General features: G+C 45.1%; 1 protein-coding gene across 1 annotated transcript; it reads left to right on the top strand.

Annotated features, from left to right (window-relative positions):
• Positions 1 to 249: 249 nt before the first annotated feature.
• On the top strand, positions 250 to 21,068 carry LOC148038767 (uncharacterized). Its single transcript, XM_087674610.1, has 6 exons — positions 250 to 3,095; positions 19,748 to 19,808; positions 19,899 to 20,122; positions 20,360 to 20,385; positions 20,461 to 20,566; positions 20,698 to 21,068. The coding sequence occupies exons 1-5, from the start codon at positions 313 to 315 to the stop codon at positions 20,535 to 20,537; spliced, it is 3,171 nt and encodes a 1,056-aa protein (XP_087530736.1). The 5' UTR covers positions 250 to 312; the 3' UTR covers positions 20,538 to 20,566; positions 20,698 to 21,068.
• Positions 21,069 to 21,644: the final 576 nt, after the last annotated feature.

Here is a 21,644-nt window from a genome sequence, read left to right as displayed (position 1 = left end):
CTGGGAATTTGGAAAACAGAAAACAGGTTCAGCCTCACGAGTCATGACGAAGGCCCCACTTTGTTGGTGGAAATCAAGTCAAATCAAATCATGACAATTATTATTAACGGCAACAAAAAAGGTGGAGTGGGAAGATGAATAAAGGTCGTTTGTTTTGCAATTTTATTTATTGAAGCTGGGCTGTCTGAACCTTCCATCCACACATCTTGCAAGCTTGGGAGCAGCGGCGGCCCCCCCCCCCCCCTCCCCCTCTACTGTCTCTCTTCTGTCATTGCGTCAACATCCATAGCTCACAATTTGCAAGCTCAAGGGATGCCCCGAGCTGCCCTCTCATATACTCCTTTAAACAATCCCCCTGCCTCCTCTTCTGTGTCTCTGAATCTGAGCGCAAGGCATGTGTCCGCAGGGTCAGATGACTATCCCGATTTTGCCTATCCAATACGGCCATTGATCAATTTAGCACAGCTGGAGAGCAATGACGAGGGTAAGGGCCCCCCCTTGCTTAGGCCCGCAGCTTCGGGAAAAGGTGAGGGACGACTATCACCAAATTCAATTGATGAAGAAGAAGAAGAAGAAGAAGAAGGGAGATTACAATTGAGCAGTGCTCGCTCTCCATCCAGACCTCAAAGAGGTCGCCTGAAATGGTTCTCTAACGTGCTGCTCAATTCAGATGCTAACCAGTATGAAAAAGGTGAAGGAGAAGAAGAAAGAGCATTGCAATTGAGCCCTGCTCCCTCCCCATCCAGACATCAAACAGGCCGTTTGCAATGGCGCTCTAAGGTGCTCAGCTCAGATGCTACCAGATCAATCCAGAGTGAATCAGAGTATGGATCAACTTCCAAAGATCAATCCGTGTTCGATGAAAGCAAGCTCGGCTCAGATGCTGCCGGATCACTTCATAATGAATCAGAGCATGGATTGACTTCCCAAGATCACTCTGTGTTCGTGGAAAGCATGCACCCGTCACTATGGAAAGCAAGAAGTTTCGAATTTGACCTGACTCACACAGAAGAACAGAGCAGTAGTCACAAGCACAGCCCAGCGTCTGAAGAACCCAGCTCTTCCGATCTTTATCGTATGGAGGCAAGGGCACGGGAAACAGAGGAGGCAGAAGAGAGAGATCTTTATGCACCCTCGCATTTGCAAGGTGATTATGGGCAGGATCCGCAAGAGACGACTGATGGGAAAGTTCGTGAGACCGTAGAAGGATTTTCCCCTCGGAGAAAAATTCCTCTTAGGGAAGCAGGGTACTTAAGGCAGAGGAGTACTGGCAGTGAAGTAAGAGCACTGTATATTGATGATGAGAGAATCACTACAGAGGATTTGAATGCGCAGCTTATAAGTAATAAAGGAGTAAAGCCTTTTTACTCCCCACAACATGTCAAAAGGCTTGGCCAAAAAGCTAGTTTTCACCACAGCCAGAGTCCTGTTAGAAGGAGCCCCGTTAGAAGTGGACATAGAGGCTCTGCCACCCATAGGCATCACAATTATCATCATGATCACTATCATAAAGCATCATCAGCCATGGTCTTCTCTCATCCTCATCATCACCATCATCAACAAATGCAGGGTGATTTAAAGGACTGCTCTTACCCCCATTCAATGCAGCCTTTCTGCTTTGTCTGCCCTCATCATTTATCATCTTGCTCATCACACAGTCATCGTTATGGTGATATGCCATACATGGACAGCGCCTGCGGCTGCACGCCCTGGTGCTGTCCGGCGCCCATGCATATTGCACCCAACCCTCCTCATCACCATGTCCACCGCCACCAGATGTACAGGCACCCACATTGGTCTCCTCCCTCTTCTCACCCACATGCCTCCTCTGGCAAAAACAGACAAAAAGTGATAGGGGTGGAAGAAAGAGAGGAGGATTTGTACTCATCCGACAGAACTAACGAGGATTTGTATTCATCACACCAACCTCACAAAGACAAGAAGAGTGACAAGAGTTCGAAGAGCATCATTGATAACAAGAAAAAACCGTCCCTTCCCCCCCCTTTCCCAGCTTCTAATTCTGCCCCTTTCGTACTTTGCCAGCACTGTGACAAGCTGCTTTACTACTCTTCTTCTCCCCTGCCTACCATTCTAGGTGTGCTTAAGCTGAGATGTGGTTCCTGCTTTAGAATCTCGAAGTTTGCAACTCTCTCTCTGGAGAGGATAGTCCCAGCTATGGCCATCCCGTCTGAAAAGCCTGTTGATGCTGGTGAGCAGATCTCTATCCAGCCAAGGCCAATGCCAGCTGATGGCAACGGTCAGCACAAGGTCAATGGTGTTTATGATGGTGAAAGAGGAAGGACAAGTCTCGCCATTGGGCATCTTGTAGAAGACCTAGAGAGGACTGTTGATCTCAGCAGGCCTTCTATAGATGACAGAGTGGAAGGGCAGCTCCAGGCTGCCAGGAGTATGGAAATCGGCAGCGACTCAAGAGTGCAGGAGTGGGTAAACTCTTCATTCAGAGAGAACCTGGAATGGCAAGCTAGGGTATTTGAAGAGAAGGGGAAGGGTTTTGGAAGCTGTTTTCAGGTGGAACAAGCTGTAGATTGCACTTGGGTGAGTCCTTCATTGCCAGATGAGAGCGATAACACAGCGAATTCCAGGGGGAAAGGGAAAGGTACTGTAGTTTCTGGCCCTTCTCTTCATGAGCTATTAGGTTACAAGTCACCTGAGGAGCTCTTACAACCCTCTGTTGTTGGTCAGGAAAATGATTCTAAGATTGTTTCTCAAACTCATTCAAGTGTAAGCTCTTCTATTTCCAGCAGTAAACCAAGTCCTCACCACTCTGAACACTCAAATTGGAGGCATTCTGAGGCTAGCGACAATGTAGCCAGCCCTCGTATAGCTCCTAATAATGGCAACCTTTATCCCAGACGAGCAGCTTTTGCTCCTGGCCATGCCTACTCAAGAGATGCAGATGTAGAGAATGGGATCACAGGGTTCTTCAAAAGGGGTTTCAAAGATCTTGCCGAAAAAACTGTTCAGTTTAATGGAGGTACAAAACGGAAGGTGATTGTGAATGGTCAGATACTGTCCACGGGTGCTGTAAAGGCAGCGGAAGAGTTTGCTGGAAAACTGCGGCCTGGTTCCTACTGGTACATTGCTCTAGCCTTTCATTATGAACAAATTTTTGGTAGGATTATCAGTGGACGTGTTTTAACTCAGTTTCTTGTCAACATTACTACTTTATTTGAATATGCAAGCTGAAGGCAGATAGGGGGCTTTTGTTGGAGATCCATGTACATGGATTTGTCTGCTCTGTTTTTTCATGTTAAGATCATTATCTTGACCCCTTCTTGTCGTTAGGGCAGTTTTAAGTAGAGTCATTTGGTCACAGACAACTGGAATATAATTTTTCCTTCCTTGCCCTTTCATATTCTTCTTAGCTTAGTTTCAACCCCATTTAAAAATAAATAAATCTGTGAAAGGCAATTTTCTTTGGTACTTTCCCATCAGTTAATGTGTCCAATGTCTTAAGACACTTCATATCAATGGGGCTCGCAAATGCACCCGAGCGTGTACTATCTTCATAAATATATGTGAACTTGATCACCTCTTCAAGAGCTTTAGGTACACTATGCTTAGCTTTCTTTTCATAGGCTTTATCTAGCCCTGGTATCAAACACCTAGTCTTTTGGAACTAATCAATTCCTTCCAACAATTAGCACTCAGTGGCATATGTAAGTAATGGTCAGGAGCAGATCTACCCCTTTGCATGCATGACCTTACCCCAATTCTCCCAATCTCTTTCCATTTCATTTTCAGGAAAGAATTTCTGAAAGAATGCCAGATCACTCTTTGTGTCCATGTTCATGCTAGATCATAGAAATTTCAAGCCAGCCTTGTATCCAACATTCTTTTGTAGATCAGTTTAGTCCTTTGTGTTTGTGTTCCTCTCCATGTTTGTGCTTGTGCTGGATCATAGAAAGTGGAAATGCCAAATTAATATGATGCATGTGGCAAGCCTCCCTTAGGGTCCACTATACTAAAAAATTGGTGAGGTTGGCGAGCCCCACCACCTACCCTTGTGGCCTAGGAAATGGACTTGAACATCAAACCCCAAGATTTAAGTTGCCAAATTAATTTGATGCATGTGGCAAGCCTCTCTTAGGGTCCACTACACCAAAGATTGGTAAGGTTAGCAAGCCCCACCACCCATCCTCTCATAGTCTGCTTGTGGCCTATGAACTTGTGAGGGATGATGGTATCACTAGGGTGAGAAAATTGATACTTTTTTTTTGCAAATAAAGTGTGGCTAATTATATAACTTAAGAAAAAACCCTGAATACAAGGAAGTGCTCATGCTTAACAGACTAGCTGGAGCTTATGCAGTCACAGATATATTAAGTATACAAGCCTCTCAGGGTGGTCTAGGGGGGATGGGGGCAAGAAGCCATGGAGGGGGGGGTGTATCGCCATCTGGGGCTGCCTACCTGCATCACGAAAAACAGGTCCTGGCCGCCCCAAGTGCACATGAAATGAGAACGGAGCTCCTGACGAGCTCAAGACTCGCCCTGCACCTAGTCCCATCGGTTGCAAAGGGCGTGGATGATGGAGGTCCAAAGCTTTGCTAAAGTTGCCTGTACAGAAAGTCTCTCCTTGCCAAAAACCTCCTGATACCACGCCTTCCAGATATGCCATCCAATGAGACTCCCTACGATCTCCCATACCTTAGAGCGGTCTGTTGTGGGCTCCAGTACTTGGCAGATGGGTACAGTCTCCAAGCCGACCACTACATACGACCCAACCTCAATAATGAATATTGTCCTGCATCCCAGCCTCATATAGAGGGTGACGGCCCTGGCTGACTGCTTGCTAGCAGAAAGCTCCCCATGAGATACATCCAAGGCTGGGTGCTATATGGAGGAGGATGCGGCATGCTCCTCTCCACACAAGCTGCGCCGCCTCACACAACCAAAGGTAGTGCTTTGGAGTTTCCAGAAGCTGCTATGTGCAGTGTTTACAACCTCCATCCTTCTACTTTTGGGCTAACCAACTCCCCACCGCTAAGCTTCCATGTGCCACCAGCCATAAGAAATACAAAACCCTCCTCGGCCTCTAGCTGTCCCATAGGCAGCACCAAAAAGTCTATCGGAAAGCATCCGTGATGCTGTGCTCTGCCCAATACCTGCTACACTATGGCGCCCAGTCCATGTCCTCTTGCATCAGTACGTGTCTGCTAATCCTGGCTGTGTACTCCGGGAACCTTGGTGGCTTCTTGGTGACCGCAGTGGCTGGCCATAGCCACTCTTCCGGATCTCACTCCAGCTCATCAAGTGGCATGCCCTCCCAAATCTAGAGGTGCCACTTCCAGAGCTCCTCCCAGAAAACATAAGGGTCCACAACCGCCATGTCTTCCCCTGAAGGCCAACCACCCGAATCCTCCTCCACAAAAGAACAATCATCCCCTCATCCTGCTGCCCTCTGTCAAGGGCCAGACGCCCCCCCTCCTACACAGTGAAGAAAGTCCCATGTGGGGCGTCGCCCACTCTACCTGCCACCTATAGGCGGATACCTGTTGGTGAAAACTTAGTAGTCCCTACCTCCCTGGGCTCTACCGGCTCTCGTATCGGGGGGGCAAGCCACTCTTGAGGTATTATTGCATCAATCTCTCTTCTCAACTCAATTCCTCTTTGGCAACCTGATGCCCGTTGCAACACCTCCTCGTCCACCATTCTGTACACCTTCTGCCAAGTCTTGATGGTATGAGCCGAGCCGGCCTCCCAACCAGCCCATTGGATGTGGGGGGCGTTCACCAATCTGTACCCCGTCCCGATCTTTGACCTGGGGGTTCGAGATCACTGGCTGGCGGTCTATCTCCTCCTGGCAGCCTGGGGGGCTCTAAATTAGGGCCTTATAGAGGCCTTGCCACACATGAAGTAAGCTACGTGTAGGAATGGGGATTTGGGGGGGCGTAATTTGGGCCGTCATGAAGATTCATCTCAAGAACGGCCTCCAATCACCGCCAAACCTCGGTCTACATTCCTGGAGACCCTCTTGCAATAGGACCTTCCAGGTTTGCCCTTTTGATGTGAGACCGCAGACTACTAGCTTGCCCAAAAGGGCAAGAATTTGATTCTTTGAGTCTATGATCCCAAGCCCTCCCTCTGACCGATGCCAGATGATGGTTGCCCACGCCACCTTGGCCTGGGAGTCCCTAGAACCGTCTGACCCGGCCCAGAGGAAGTTCTGCACTAGGTAGCGAGGTTGAACTACACCGGATGAGAAGAAGCACCAACACGAGGCGATGTACCAAGCTATCACTAGGAGGACCTGGTTAACCACTAGGACTCGGTTGCTAGGGAAAGGCGAGTAGTACTCCAGTAGGTCAGCTTCCTCCGAATAGAGTCAAGGACTGGAAGAAACTGCTGGGCGAGAGTGATGTTGAGTTCCACCTGGTAACGGATGGTCTACCCTTTACACACCCATCTAAATCCCAAGTGGATGCCCCACTCCGTGCTAGAGTCTGGGTCTGTAAGAAAACCAACAGTTGATTTTTGCTCCCGTTGTAGTACAAAACACCTCGAGAGCTAGTCTCACTCTCTCCAGCATCAATTCATCGTCCTCTATGTAAAGTGCTGTCTCATTTGCATACTCTGAGTCTAACAGCTTTGTCTCCTCTCTCACCGAACGTCGGAGGCTGCATAACCTGCTCACTCATGACCTGAGGAAGTGAGACATCGCCTCTGCAAAGAGTAGGAACATATATGGGGCCAGAGGGCAGTCGTATCGGACCGATCTCTCTAGCCGAAACTCCTCCCCTCGCTTGCCACCTATGAGAACCTTGCTGGTAGCCAATCTGTAAAGTGCGGAGACCCCGTGGATCCATGCTTGGGGGAAGCTCAACCTCACCATGGTGCCCTCTAAGAAGTCCCAGTCCACCCTCTCATAAGCTTTTTCGAAATCCAGTAGTACAGCCAATCCCTAACCACTGTGCTGGGCCTACTCTGTCGCCTCAAAGAAGGTGAAGACATTGTCTAGGATGCTCCTATCCTAGACAAAGCTTGTTAGTGTGTTCTGAATGATGTCTGGAAGCACAGAGCGGAGTCGCCTACCAGTCATCTTTGCCAGTGGCTTATAGGCCATTGACAACAGGGTGATCAGTCTCCACTAGGATAGCTCCAACCGGTCTTCTCCTTTGGGGAGGAGACTAATAAGACCTGCCGATAAACTCTCTGGCATCTGTCTCGAGCTGAAAATCTGCTGGAAGGCCAGCAGTAAGGTGTTCTTCACCACCTCCCAGTAGATAGTGAAGGTGGCCTTAGAGAGGCCATCCTCTCCCAAGCATTTCTGTCCGTCTTATGTATGGAAAGCCTCCTTTAATTCCTTCTCTGTGAAGGGTTCTAAGAGGGAGCATCCCATCTCCTCTGTGATGAGGGACGGGATGTGATCCCAGACTTGCTGTCTACATCGCTGTTCTCTGGCTGAGGCTATCTCCTGCTGGAAAAGGCGTCTGTAGTAGTCGGTGGCAATCTCCCTCACCTCGTCTGGGCTAGAGTGAATCCTCCCATATTGATCCCGAAGGCTACGTATTTGCTCTCCTGAGGTGTGGGACTGATGTACCTAGAACAACTCCTTGCACATTGTGTCCCCCTTCCGCGCACAGAAGGCTGTTGAGGTATTGAATGAGAACTCCGAGCGCTTGTCCTCTAGGCCAGCGATGGCTGCTCATGCGTACACCTCCTGTGCGTGGAAGATGGGATCCCCTAGTGTCCCAAACCCAATAGAGCAACCTGCCAACGGGAGAGTGGATGATGGGATCTAAAATGGGCCGGCACTGACTATGGCACTAGCTGGACCTCATACACACAACAGACAACCCCACCACATGGCCTTGCGGGCCAGGAGTGTCTGAGCTTCACTCTACACTAATCGATTCTGCGTTTGTATTGAGTCACAGTTCAACGTTTACTATCTCTTCTCCTCAAAGAGAGATCCCATAACATATAGGCATAGTGCCTCGGGTAACACAAACATAAGGAAGCACCTCTTGGCTAATTGCCGTGGCTCCACTGCGACTCTCCACCTCGGGGATTGGCCCCAATATGCGTCGCTTCAACATAAAGTACACATGAGACAAGCTCCACTCTTTCATTTTGAACGTATTCCAGGAGATACCATGTGTCCTTACCAAATAATTCCCAAAAAACCCGATCGACTAGCCTATGAATTAGGTCGTCCCTCACACTCTCAAGCGTAGGTCATCATAAAGGAAAACAGGTGCTATGTATCCAGTTTTTCATATCTCGATACCATGGTTGATATGCACATGCAAAAGTGGTTGATCCTAATGTGCTAAAACATAATTTTCAATCAAAAATATGTCGTGTACAACCAGGCTTTCCAATGCTCAATCACTAACTCGTCTATCAACTAGGTTGAGAGGCGGGACTCTGTACATTGGTAGAAACGGGACGCTTGTGCCAAGGGCCACTCAATCACATCCATCGGATCTCTCTACTGTGGAGGGGCTCAAAAGATAATGTACAGATGTGGGACCTCGGCCCCAACCCACTAGTTAATGTTCATCATGCAAGCTGGCCACTGCTAGGAAAAAAGTAACATTCCTCCTCCCATCCACTGGAACATGTGGTCTGCCACCTAGCTCTTTACCTCCTCCTCTATCTGTGTCATCGTCCAGTCTCCTGTGTGAGAGGTCTGAAGGAAGAAAGGATAGTTTGGTCCATCCGGTGGTACTAGTAGATGAACCTTACCGCTCCTTGACTTGCGTACCATGAAGATTCCCACTTCCAGAGGTAGTGGGGCCACCCGTATTGGGTGGGGATCAGGGGGACTGGTCGACGGGAGTGATGGTGGGGAGGGGGAGGATCAAGGGATGGAGTGGTGGTCGGAGGCACAAGGCGGGTGTTGGGGGGGGGGGGCCGGTAGCCTTGGAGGGGGGGCTGTGAGCTAGGGTCGGGAGGGGGAGGGTGTGGGGGATGTGGGCCCTCAGGGGAGATGGCCTATGACGCCTTCATGGGGGGTGGATATATAGGCCCTGTGGTCCTGCCGGGTGGGACGAGGAGGGGGGGGCCGCATGGTGCTCTGTCAGGGGGGTGACACTCGCCCTCCTGCTCCCTGTTGCTATGGCTATGTGTGAGGGACTGACTGCGGCCCCCCTTGCCATCTCCCTCTATGTCATCTCTGGGCAATCCTTTCAGAGATGCCCCTTTTCCCCACATAAGTAGTAGTTTACTTTCTACCTGCCATCCCTCTTTGCAGTTGCAAAAGCTCAAATGTGTGGAGTGGCAGCCTCCTCTGTAATTGCACAAACCAAGCCTCCAAAATAGCTCTCCCAGGTGAGTAGTAGCTAGTGTCCTAAAGCTTGTCATCAATAGAAGAACACAAAGATTCCATGAGTGAGCGAAGATCGGAGTTAGAGAGACAGAGAGAGAGAGAGATGGGATACAAAGTTAGCCCAATCAAACAAAAGGGTTCAATAGTCCATACACACAAGGATATAGTAGAGGACATGTTGGAAATAAAGGGCCATCGTGCCTTTTATATGTGCACGGGTGTGAACACGCCCTTAGCACATGTACTTTTATATATCTATCTCAAAAACCTAAAAGAGGTACACTCTATTGTACCCACACATCATGTCTCTCTCTCACTTACTACTCTCTACTGCTACTCACATTTCTCTCTATCTGCCATCGCTATCACTGACCACTGCACCTCAGCTACATATCGTTCACTTCGAATTGGTATCAGAGCATTGGTTATTATGAGCACGCTTTCCCGGAGTCTGTTCAAGCTGTGTCAACTCGTCCCACACAGAAAACAGCAGGTCGTCTTCATTGCAGGTCAGGTGCAGCTGACTTAGGCAGCCCACAGGTCAGGCGTGACCTGTTTGAGACAGGCATCAGCTTCCAAGTCACATTTTGGTCAGTTTGGTAGTTGGGCGACAGCTTCTAGGTCAGCATAGGTCCAATGCAGGTCATGCGCAGCAGTTCAGCAGTCAGGCGACAGCTTCCAAGTCAGCACAGGTCACGTACAGCAATTTCACAGTTCGTGCTTTTTTTTTTCTGGTAAAAATCACGTTTTTTTCCAAAGGTTCATCCTTTCTAGCAAATTTTGCGGGCTGTCACGTGTGACCAAGCACAAATTGAAGAATCTCAGAGATTGTGCATGCATTTACTCCCAAAATTTGGGGCTTTTGATGTATGCTCGGAGATTTTACTCGACGTAGTACAATTTGTGAAATTTGCACACAATCAGGTCTCATAAATTGGGGTTTTTCATGTATTTGTGGAAATTGCATAGTGACAAGTACAATTTTTTGAAAATTTGACACATTGGACTCCGTGTCAAATTTGGTCGTGAGATGCACTTGCAGTACAATTTCTATGCAAATTGAGCACATTGGACCAGGCAAATTTGCGGCTTTTGCCAATTTTGTGAAATTTTGGCAAATTTGGCTTATGGAGAAACACTCTAGGATCCCATTTGTTTTTAAAAAAAAGTATACATTCATTAATTAACTTGAGTTTTGGGGCTGTTTAATTAAGGCTAGTGATTTTCAGCTCAACAAAAGACCAATTTATGCTTGCATATGCTTCAAATCAAGGGAAAAGTTTGAATTTCGATTGTGACCATTGTTTAAAGGCTAAATTGCAGAATTTTCTCTTCCTTGTCTCTTCTCTCTCATCTATGCTTGATGCATGTGCCATTTGGTGAAGGAAATTGGAGACTCGAGCCTCAAATTTTAACATGATTGTGTTGTGGATTGCTGATTTGCTTTTCTTAGTGTGCAAGCAAGGATTGGAGTTTGCATGGTGGCATTGGAATGCATGCATGCATGCCTTTGTGATTGGGGAAGGTGGTTGATGCAAATTAGGTCATTAGACAATAGAATAGGTGCCAGTTGAACTTGGTGGTTGCTAGTTACAGAGGACAGCTTATTGTTCTAAATGTTGTTAGAGAATTGAATTGGTCAATCCTAAGTTCTACAATAGGTGTTTTGGAATTAATGTGAAAAGACATACCACAAGGGGTGCCAATGCTTTGGGGCCAATATGGGCAATCTAGAGCGAAGTGGTAAAATTGTTCCACCACCCTTTCATACAGTTCCATCATGATTTTTTTTTTTCTTTTTGTGAATTGCTGTAAATCAGTGCATTTTAGGGTTTCATCACCCCTTCATAAAATAGAATGTTGGTTACATTGTTGCATTAGGATACATAAGACTCTCTTAAGTAGGTGGGCCCAAGGCACCTAATTGCAAGCTAGAACTAGAAGCAATTTACTGAAATTATATTCAGTAGTTACAAAATTCAGCAAGCATGTCTATATCTAGTGGTGCAGAAATGCATTACGGTGACGCTTAATCATAAGACAATGGAAACTTGCAATGCCCAATTATGGAATGGACCTTCAGGACAGGCAGCATGTTGTACTTGCTGGTTTTGTTGATGAAGTTGGGACTTCAATGCATGATAATGCTGAAGATTAGCAAGAAAAATAAGATTTTGATCTCAGTTTAAGGCATAATTAATTGTGTAGTGGCGGTACTTTGTCAAAGCTCATGAAAGACCATGTTTTGCTGAATCCATGCAGTCCATGAATAAGGGCATCAAGGGCAAAAAGGGAAAGGCACATTCTAATGCTTGGGGACAGCATGTTTCACCCAAGGTGGATGTGGTACAACCTCAAAATGCACCCAATGCATCGAATGTACTGATGCAAATGTTTGATTTGGAGCAAGGACAACAAATGCATGGAAAACTTGGAAAAACAAACACTATGCCATTTGAATAGCAAGGTATGCATCCAAATGTGGAACATCTGGGGTACTTTGCAAGTGGATCTGTGTTTCATACTATGGCTGGTCATGGTATTACTTCTTTTGATATGCATGGAACAAATGTATTTGGTTCACAACCACAAATACATGGGTAAATGTATATTGGATTTATTGATGGAATGCCAAATCCCGATTCCCATGTATAGTCACACTGGAATATAATGCCACAGATTCCTAGATGCCTGGAATGTTCCTCTAATTGTCCCAATATCCCTCAATGCTCCAAATTGACCCAAATGTCCTAATTTGGCTGGATTATCCCCATAGCTCCAAATTGCCTTGAGTTGCCCCAAATGCCCCAATTATCCCAATTTCCCTTGAAATTAGACAATATAAATGGATCACCTTGGAATTGAGGATAGAGCTGAACTTTGCATGAATTGAGGATAGTTCACCTCCTCGGAGGGTTTGAAATGCGTTAGGCCGTTCCTATAGGCTGGAACGGCTGTTCCCTATTTGTATAAGAGAGATGCTGCATGATCTGTCACCGTGGGGAGGGAAGCCTCCATGTTGATAGAAGAGTAAAACTCCAAGTAGATGGAACCATGAAAGGAATGGTGTACAGCTCTCGTCTCCAACTTAGGAAGGACTAGTGTAAGCCTGCATGTGAGCCCTACACTGAAATACAAAACCTTGCAAAAGAGATAAAAAATCTACAAGCACAGAGGTGAGTAGTGAGATGCTCCAAAAAACAAAACTAAAAAATAAGTCAATGCAATGAGTATATGAGTATGCAACGGAAGTCTAAAAAAGGAAAGGCTAAGTATGTGGCCACCATCGGGAACGGCGAGGTGGGAAAGTGGTCCTACAAGGTGCAGTGGATGCCCTAGGAATGGATGCGTAAAGTGCAATAGGTGAGCCACTAGCAGACCAGTCAGCCAATCATTTAGGAGTAGTGAAGGAGATAGGTTGCTGAGGCTATCCGCATGTCACATGTTCAATAGTAGCCACATGGGAAGATGGAGCAGATGGTGCAAAAACGGGAGGCATAGCCCCACTGGATTGGCCAGCCGGATGGAGGCAGTCACAACAATCTGTTGTGGTTTTCGAGGTGGAAGATCTTGGGCCTTGGTACAACACTCCTCGTCCACATGGCTTGACCTCTGGCAATGTGTGCAAAACCTATTTTTCTTAGGAATTTGTTATCAAAGGGGTTGTATTTCTTTGGTTCTGTTGAAGGAAGTGGTGTCACCCTTGTTTTCGCTTGCCTTCACATCTTGCAAGATCTTGCCACTATTGGTTTCCCCTCTCGAAGAAGAGGCAACCAACCCTCGCCCCTCTAAATGGATGTGTATGGAGGACTTGTGGACTTGATCCTGCAGCCTCGCGTAACACAAGAACCGACCGTCAAACTTGTAGAAGGTCGGCAATCTAGGTAGTGAGATAATGTGTTGGATAAAATGGAAGTATTTGTCAGGCAACTTCTTAAAAAAGAATATAACCTAATCGTCATCTGACTTCGGGGAGTTAGTAGTAGCAAACTTGTCAAGTAACCACCGATATTCGGCTAACTTGACTTTTAGATCATCCCCTTTCTTAATGAAAAACTTCTGGAGCTCAAATTCAAGATTAATACAACAAGTGAGATCTCGAGTCACATAGTCGTCAATGAGATGACTCCAACGCTCTGATGCGAGGGAAAAATACTGTAAGAGTGGAACTCAGGAAAAGCAACCCTCGTATTAGCTCAACATTGGTTGTGGCATTGCGGGCTCTCCATTGATGGATGTGATCAGGGTGAGCTAATCGAGGGTCTGGTATGGGCTTGTACGAATGATGAGGTCCCAAAGCCTGAGATTCAAGTACTTGTTGCATGAAGTTCAACCAAGTGGTGAAATTCGACTCGTTAAAACGAGTCTTATCTGTGAAGATATTTTTAGCCGTTGCAACAGGAGTGGCAGTGCTAGGAGATGGAGAAGGTGTATAATGGGGATAGGGTGAATAGGAAGGTAGAGTGGAGTACACTTGGGAAGTAATCCCAGAGTGACCACTATGCATACGAGAAATGTGCATAGCAGATCCAAAGTGGACGTGGGCGAACTGGGGATGGACATGGTAACCACTTAAGGAGCCCATGGTGGAGGGATAAGGACACGGGGAGCAAAGTATGGAAATCCTTGTGTAGAAGTGACCCAAGGGATGTGTGAGGACAATCCATAAGCAAAGGATGGATATCCTTGTGACTGAAAGGTCGTGTGGGGGGTTTGTGAGTGTCCGAGTGTAGTGAGAGGGGTATCCATCACAATCGTCCTAGAGTGAAAGGATGTGGTAAAGTGGGGGTATGTGGAAGGTATAGTGTTAAAGGGGGGCGTTTCCCCTAATGATGCACCAAGAGGTGGAGTGAATGTAGAGTAGGTATGGTGGAATGGAGAAAGAAAAAATGCTAGGAGCAGAGATGGAAGATCCAACCCCTAGTGCACTTTAAGTGGATGCAATTCAAGATTTTGAAATGAAGATGTGAGTAGATCAAAATGAGGAGAAGATAGTGGTGAGATGGAAGTAAGTTGAGAAGTGTGGTTTACGTTCTCAAATGAAATAGATGGTAGATGTATACATGATGAATAATATTTGTTTTGAGAGCCTCCTCTATTAAAGTTAATATATTGAAAATCATACAGATCTTGCGTAACAAAAGAAGAAACAGAAGAGGGTTTTGGCTCATACGACCTCAAAGGGTTATACGAACTTGACATAAGGCCTGGCAGGCTGGCTGAGATAAAGAAGATGAATTGCTAGACGCGCCGAATGTCGTGGTCCCTCCAAGATCAAAGAGATGGCCGGTCTCACCAATCGGTTCAGATGGAGTAGTATTTACTATCTTCTTCTTCTCGTTTTGGTCATTTTACACATAAAGAGTTTGAGTACTTCTGAATCATGTACAATTTGGTTTACACTCCTCTAATGATTGAGAAGCCTAATAGGGTGTCATAGGATCTGAAGAAGAAGGTGCATGAGACATTATGATTCAGAATCGAGTCACGTGTGAGTCTTGCACAAAGACTAGCCTCTACAATCACCACACGATACTCTTTAGAGAGCACCCACTCTGATACCATATGAAGATATGCTAGGGTTTGCACTAAGGGAACGCAGCATGTACGACCAAGACTGAAACACAAACACTTAGACAAAGACAAGCAAAACTCAAACCCTACTCACAAAATGCAAAACACAAAACGCAAAAACTCAAAACTCAAACACATAGACAAACACAAAGAGAATAAATTCTGAAGTGAATGAATGTTGTAAATGAATGTAAGAGTGTATAGAATGCCCAAGGGCAGAGTAATGCAATGCGGAGAGTGATGCCCACTGGAGACGCATTCCAAATATAGTGACTACTGGTCAAAGTGCGGAAGTTGAGGAAAACACCAAATGCTGATCAGCGGGGGTCAGATGACTAAGGTAACAACAGGAATGATACCTGGAGCAGATTGGGGCAGCAAGAAAGATGTTTATTGATGTAGGTAGCTTGTTGGGCAGCGAAAACGTAGGTATTGCAATAATCACTCAGTGGGAGAGATGGCAACGGTTTGTCGCCTGGCACCAAATGCAAAAAACACAGACTAATCAGATGCTATGATGACATAGTAAATGGAGACTTCCAAACAGCAAGGCAATGGCTGAAAACAAGCCACTTAGGGCTAGATAGTGATAGCTTGCAATCAGTGATGGTTGGACAATAGATGGTAGGTGGCTGATGGCTAAAATTTGCAGGATAGAGTGAGAAACTTGCACAAAAGGACAAGGCTGAATGGTGGGCAACCTGTCTATTTATAGATATTGAAGGATGCCCCAAAAAACTAGGGTTTTGGGGGACCACTGAAACTCTCTCGAACTGTGTATCAAATTTGAGTTTTTCATTAATTAAGCGTGTTTTGGGACTGTTTAAAAATGCTAATCAGTTGTAATGCATGTTTTAGCTCAATAGACTTGTCTCAAATTTCTTTAGCCCAAAGTGGTAAAGTTGTTCCATTGTGATTTGTCTTCTTTATGAATTTATAGCTTGGTGTAAATTATTATAAATCAGAGCATTTTAGGGTTCCACCACCCTTTTGCGAAATTGAAGGTTAGTAACAAGTAGCATAAGAATAGGCTTGGGCAATAACATATGCAACCTCCATGACAGATCGCTAGACAAAAACGTAGGTTTTCACAACTGTGTATCTAGGGAAACAAGTCATCCAAACATCCAAATCAAATCGCTCATCATAGTAAGAGAGATTGCTATCCAAGTGGGAAGGTGAAGGTGTGTGAATGCGCAATAGAAAGGAAAGCAAACACAGAGATAATAGAGAAGGAGATTGAATGAAAAGTAGGAGAAAGAAGGGTCAAATTGACAAGAAGATTGAATGATACAAGGTTGCAATAGTCAGTCCCAACACACCCACCATGCAACACCAAGTATTAGTGTGAATGCTACACCGAAGCAAGTAGAGTGCCTATAAATAAATTGAGGCCACAACTGACATACAAATAGGCTAAACCAAAAATGTGGGTGCCTAGGCCATCTCCCCAATTGGCCAAAATGGTCACTATACCAAAAATGAAATACAATGGTACCACCTCCATCGGAAGTGTCTAAAACACATACAATGACAAACAATTACAATGTCAGAGCACCTAATTTTCCCGTTTGACTAGAAGGAGCATATGACTACACGTGGCTGCTAATACCCCCTTTCGTCATGTGTGAATACACCTTATGTGTGTGTGTGTGTGTGTATGTGTATTAAAGGTGTGAACACCTTTTACACCTCCCAACATTCAATGAGTGTCAAGGCATTAGGTACACTCCTTGGCCTATATATTTAGGCCCTATCAATTGTACCTTCATCTCACTTATAATTATCGTTCATCCTCTTGATTTGTGTGAACTTGCAAGACACCACCATAGCCAGTTGGTCACGCATGCGAGCTCCATACCTAAAGTGGTATCAAAGCGCGAGAATCCAAAATTGCTGCTGATCGACAAGTGCATGCTGCTCGTCTCTATGCTGCCACCAAGCGGCTGATTGCCCAACAACTCTGATGACACTCACAATTCCAGAAGAAGAAGAAGAAGGTGAGCAGCTCACTTGCAGTCACCGCCTCCAAGTCAACCTGTCTTCTTGCTCGCCCACCTTCTCACCACCAGCATTCCTGCCACCAAATTGTCTCACCACATGCGTTTCAGCCTATGTGTTCGTATCTGCTTCTCGTCTCACAATCATCGCGTTGCTCCCTGCCACGTCGTCCTCCTATCGTCTGTCTGCATGCTCCAGGTGAGTCTCGACACATTTTGCCAAGAATATAAGGTCGTTTCTAAACCTTACTTAAGGTTAAATCTCTTTACTGATAGTTCACACATGAGATTTAGGGGGGTTTTGATCTTGATTGAAAATTCTCAAAATTTATTTTCATGCATTTGGGATTTTTCGAACTTAGCCCAAATTTTTTATATTTCTTCGCTAAAATTTGGGGCTTTTTTAACTGGCACCTTTTGCCACAAAATTGAGGTCTCTTGTGACGTGTTCAAGATGCCTGGCGACATCTCGCAAGAGGTCGACATCGCTTGCGATGTCCTCACATCAACATTAAGGGGGGATTTTCGTCTGGTATTTAAAAAACAATATTAAAAAACTACAAAATACAAAATATAGAATTGAAAATTTTAATATAAAAATGTGGTTGGAATTAGACATTGGCCATGATCACGCATGTGCTAAGACCTTTTCATCACATAAATATTACATAATTGTGTAAGGTCCTCTACTTGAATATTAATCCAAAACAAGTTGAATTCCTTTTTATTGCGTTTCCTTTCGATTCACAAAGGAGTTACCACTATGCATGACCTGTGAATTGAGCTGGAAAGCTTTACTTGCACATTTGGCCTTTATGTGCTTGGTCCCTTTGAGACATGCTGGCTTTTGATCAACCTTTGAGCCATGCATAGACACCTTTGAACCATGTCCTATTTCGAGTCCCAGTGCCCAAACACAGAGAAGAAAACTCAAAAGAAGAGTGAAGAATGATGAACACTGAATGATGCTGAATAAAGCATACTAATACAATGGAGCAAAACCTGTGACGACACTGTCTTGGCTGATCAGGAAGCAGTATCTATAGGGAATCTGCACAGTGAAGGGATCCAAGCGCAGTCGCAGTCCTCCAGGCAGTAGGGTATCTAAGGTAAATGCTGGAATGATGAAGGACAGTTGTAGAGGGAGCAAAACACAATCCCTGGATGCCATCGGAGAGAAGAAAGTAATGATCAGCTATCAGACCAGCAAAATGCAGATTTGGCTGAGAGGAAATAGTGACCGGCAATCCGAATAAGCTCCAAATAACTGTCAAAACAGCAGGGCGATATGCCGGTCTGCAATGGTGGCTGAGATGACCTGCTGGGCAGCAACCACAGATGCTGCTGCTGATGGAAAATGCAGATAATGTAGAGACAGTTGGGCAGCAGTCCTGGACAGTGTGGCAGGCTGAGTGACAGCCAGCTGTTGATGGCAACAACTCCAGATGCAGTGGGTGGCAGCCAGAGCTCCAGATGGCAGCACTCGAATCACTCCTGCGAGTAGCATCCACCAGGCGTAGGAGATATAAGAGTGATCTGATGAAGAGAGAGTTTGATGATGTGAGAGAATGAAGGAGTCAGTGCCCTATTTATAGGCACAAACAGTGTAGGATGGTGCCCATGTGGGCACCCAACCACTTTTGGTGATATAATAGTGAGACCTAAATGAATCAATGAAAAGAAATGCAGTTAATGAATGGGTGGATTTAAGGGGATTAAATCCTCTCCTAGAAGGAATGCAGCTGTTATGAATTGCATGAAGACTACACCATCCTAAGCCATGAATTGACAGCCAGCTTCTTGATGATCTGCCACAAGTGCCAAATCATTGTAGCCAACCTCAAACATTTACTGTTGCCTTATCTGACATGCAGCAAATGTGTCATTGTCACAGGGAATGGCTATTTTTGGGTCCCTTGTCCCCGTTCCTTGCCCCCATGCCTATTCCATGTGATTGACTGTATTCGTGAGGAATGGCAATTCATGGCTGTGCCCCCTCCCAGTGTCCTGTCCTATGTGACTATGAGCTGTGTAAGAAGCAGGATTTGAACTTACATTCTACAGAAAAATAGGAGGAACAACTGAATGGGGTCTTCTATATTCTTATCTTGAAAAGAAGAGAAAATATGTTAGTGGAGCCAAATCAGTTTCTTCACTTTTTGATTTCTCTCTCTTTTTCTTCCCTCTTCTTCCTCCACTTTGGGAATTGTGGAGCACCGCCATGACTACTATCCCAAGTACTTTAGTGATATAACCCCACTCCTCCCAGGTGATGTTGGGCAATGGCATCAGTATCTAACATAACACGTGTTACCAGCAAGCAATGAAATCAGTTCAGCGGACAGGTAAACCTAGCATGTGCTACTGCAGTTGTCTGTGATGGATGGATCAGCAGTGAGCCCACATGGCAGGGATAGTTAGAATGGTCAGCAGAGGCTGGACGGTTAGTCATACTGACTTGCGACCATGGGGCAGTTCTGAAGACCCTTTTAAACAAACGTTTCCATTGTGTAGGCAGACATCATCTTTTTACTCTCTCCCTCGAAGGGTGACTGCACGTGTTGGAGATATAGCATAGGTGAATGTAGCAGGAGACCCACAATGAGTAATTGGTTGAACAGCATAGTTTGGCAGTTAGAGTCTTGTTGTATCCCTCATCTATAGCAGATTACTGCTGTGTTACATAGTGTTTCGCGTGATCAATCACCATTGTTCTCCCTTACTATCTTTTGATTGTGTGTACCCATGCAGTGAGGTTGTTGGGCTGTAATGTGTTATTACTTGCATATGCAATGGACCGAATGTATTGTCTAAAGCAAAATGTGATTGCTGTGCCTCATGTTTTCTTCATGATTCCTTTTCATTTGTGTCACCAGGTATGATTATAAAGCAGGCTTTTGGGGCGTGTCAGGAGGTCCCTGTCTTGGCATTATTCCTGTAAGTGTTCCATTTTCATAATACACGTTCTAATTCCTGTCTTTTAGTTTGCAACCAGTTGCAACTTCCTTGACACTTCTTTATTGGCAGCCTTATATCGAAGAGCTGAACTATCCAATGTCCAGAGACTGCTCAAAGGGCACCACACAAGTGGTGGTGAATGGTCGGGAACTACATCAGAAAGATCTTGACATTCTGTCAAAACGAGGGCTGTCTAGAAAACCTGGAAAGGCTTACACTATAGGATTCGATGGCACGGTTGCAGATGAAGTCACAGGCATAGAAGTGAAAAACCTTGGGAAGCTGGCTCCGACGTAAGTTTTTACCTATACATGTGTAACATCGTTTTCCCTTAATGTCTATACCTGTATCATCAATGTTTCCTGACAGCCTTAGTGTGACATAGCCATACTGTACAGAAGGTTTTACATGCTAATGAAATACCTGGATGACTCAGTTTGATAAGAGCCTCTGGGATGTTCTGTGCACTCCATGTTGTGCTATTTTTCATCATAACCCCATGCTTTACATATGTTGTTTTGCGTGTGCAGAGTTGATAAAAGAGGGCAAGGTTTTGGTATGTTCACTCCAGATAACTCAGCTAACTGCAAATCACCATCTCCCATCCATTGACCTGCTTTTGTTCATCTAGGATATACTATTACTGCTCAGATGTTAATGCACCGGTTAAGCTGGGCACATCTTGACGGTAACAAGGCAGATGTGTGATGATGGATTTCTGCATGACATTTGTAAGGGTAAGCATTGGAACTGCAAGAGATATCAACTCCCATTCTTACACCATATGCTCTTTCTGATGCTATAGTCTAGCTATACTCTTTCCATTTCCCTTTTGCTTCAATACTTACTTCCTTCCTGTTTCTTGCAGGACTGTCTATGTATGACACATATTACCAGTCATATTACACGTCTTGTCAAATTTGTACATTACTGCTGAGAGAGCTATGCAATCGATCGAGAGCCAAATGCCACATTGTTTATTCCATGCTGTTTTTCTTGAATAAGAAACCTGGTTCAGTCATTTTACTGGCCCAGTTCATCTATTCAAATGCGATTTTCCAAATCACATTGTTATATATACATATATATAGAGCCTTCCTGATTATTACACTGGGAAACATGATGTTTGCAGCCAACTTTCATAGTTTCTATATCTTTGCTATACGAATGATGTATCTTTATAGTGTAGATTAGCTTCAATAATTCTCATTGGGCATTGGTTAAATTCCCTTGTGACCATTTTGCTTATCACACTCAACAAAAGGGACATTTATTTTTTTGGCATGTTGTTTTATTGATCGTTTCTTACCCCGGTAATGACCGAGGGGGATGATAGTAAGGTGGAAACTAGCATATCTTATCGGAGAGGATGGTGGAATGTATGATTTTCTTATAGTAAGCAAGAAATTAGTATAAATTGAAATAAACACTTTACCACTTTTAAGTAGACAGCTAACACTCGACTAGCCCAAAAACCTATTGCACTTTGCAGTATTTCTTTAAGTTGCTTTCCATAATCTTTTGTACAATTGAGGTTTGACTCATCCTCCGGAAGATGGCATGCCTTGCCTCAAACCAAAGAGATATGCCGAACTGGAACATATAGCTATCACAAGTGACCAGCAACAAAATTCCCAAATTTGCCCCTTGATTTGAAGCACTTGTAGGTATAAATTGGATTTTCTTCACAAGCATGCACGTCACCCTTGTTGATGGGCAATCCTTCTTAGATTTGTTGTAATTCTTCAATTTTCCAACAAATCTCCTTCATGCAAAGACAATCGAGAAACCCTAATTTCGAATGAAATTCAGAGT

Source organism: Lygodium microphyllum, chromosome 3, assembly GCF_053477565.2.
Source record: "Lygodium microphyllum isolate KBCC chromosome 3, Lygodium_microphyllum_v1.1.10, whole genome shotgun sequence".
Taxonomy (NCBI): Eukaryota; Viridiplantae; Streptophyta; class Polypodiopsida; order Schizaeales; family Lygodiaceae; genus Lygodium; species Lygodium microphyllum.
This window is presented reverse-complemented; position numbering and strand designations above follow the sequence as displayed.

Coding starts and splice junctions, on each gene's coding strand:
- LOC148038767 (XM_087674610.1), top strand. CDS start 313: ATGCCCCGAGCTGCCCTCTCATATACTCCTTTAAACAATCCCCCTGCC. Junction 19,809..19,898: donor CCTGTCTTGGCATTATTCCT/GTAAGTGTTCCA, acceptor CTTTATTGGCAG/CCTTATATCGAAGAGCTGAA. Junction 20,386..20,460: donor TAAAAGAGGGCAAGGTTTTG/GTATGTTCACTC, acceptor TTGTTCATCTAG/GATATACTATTACTGCTCAG.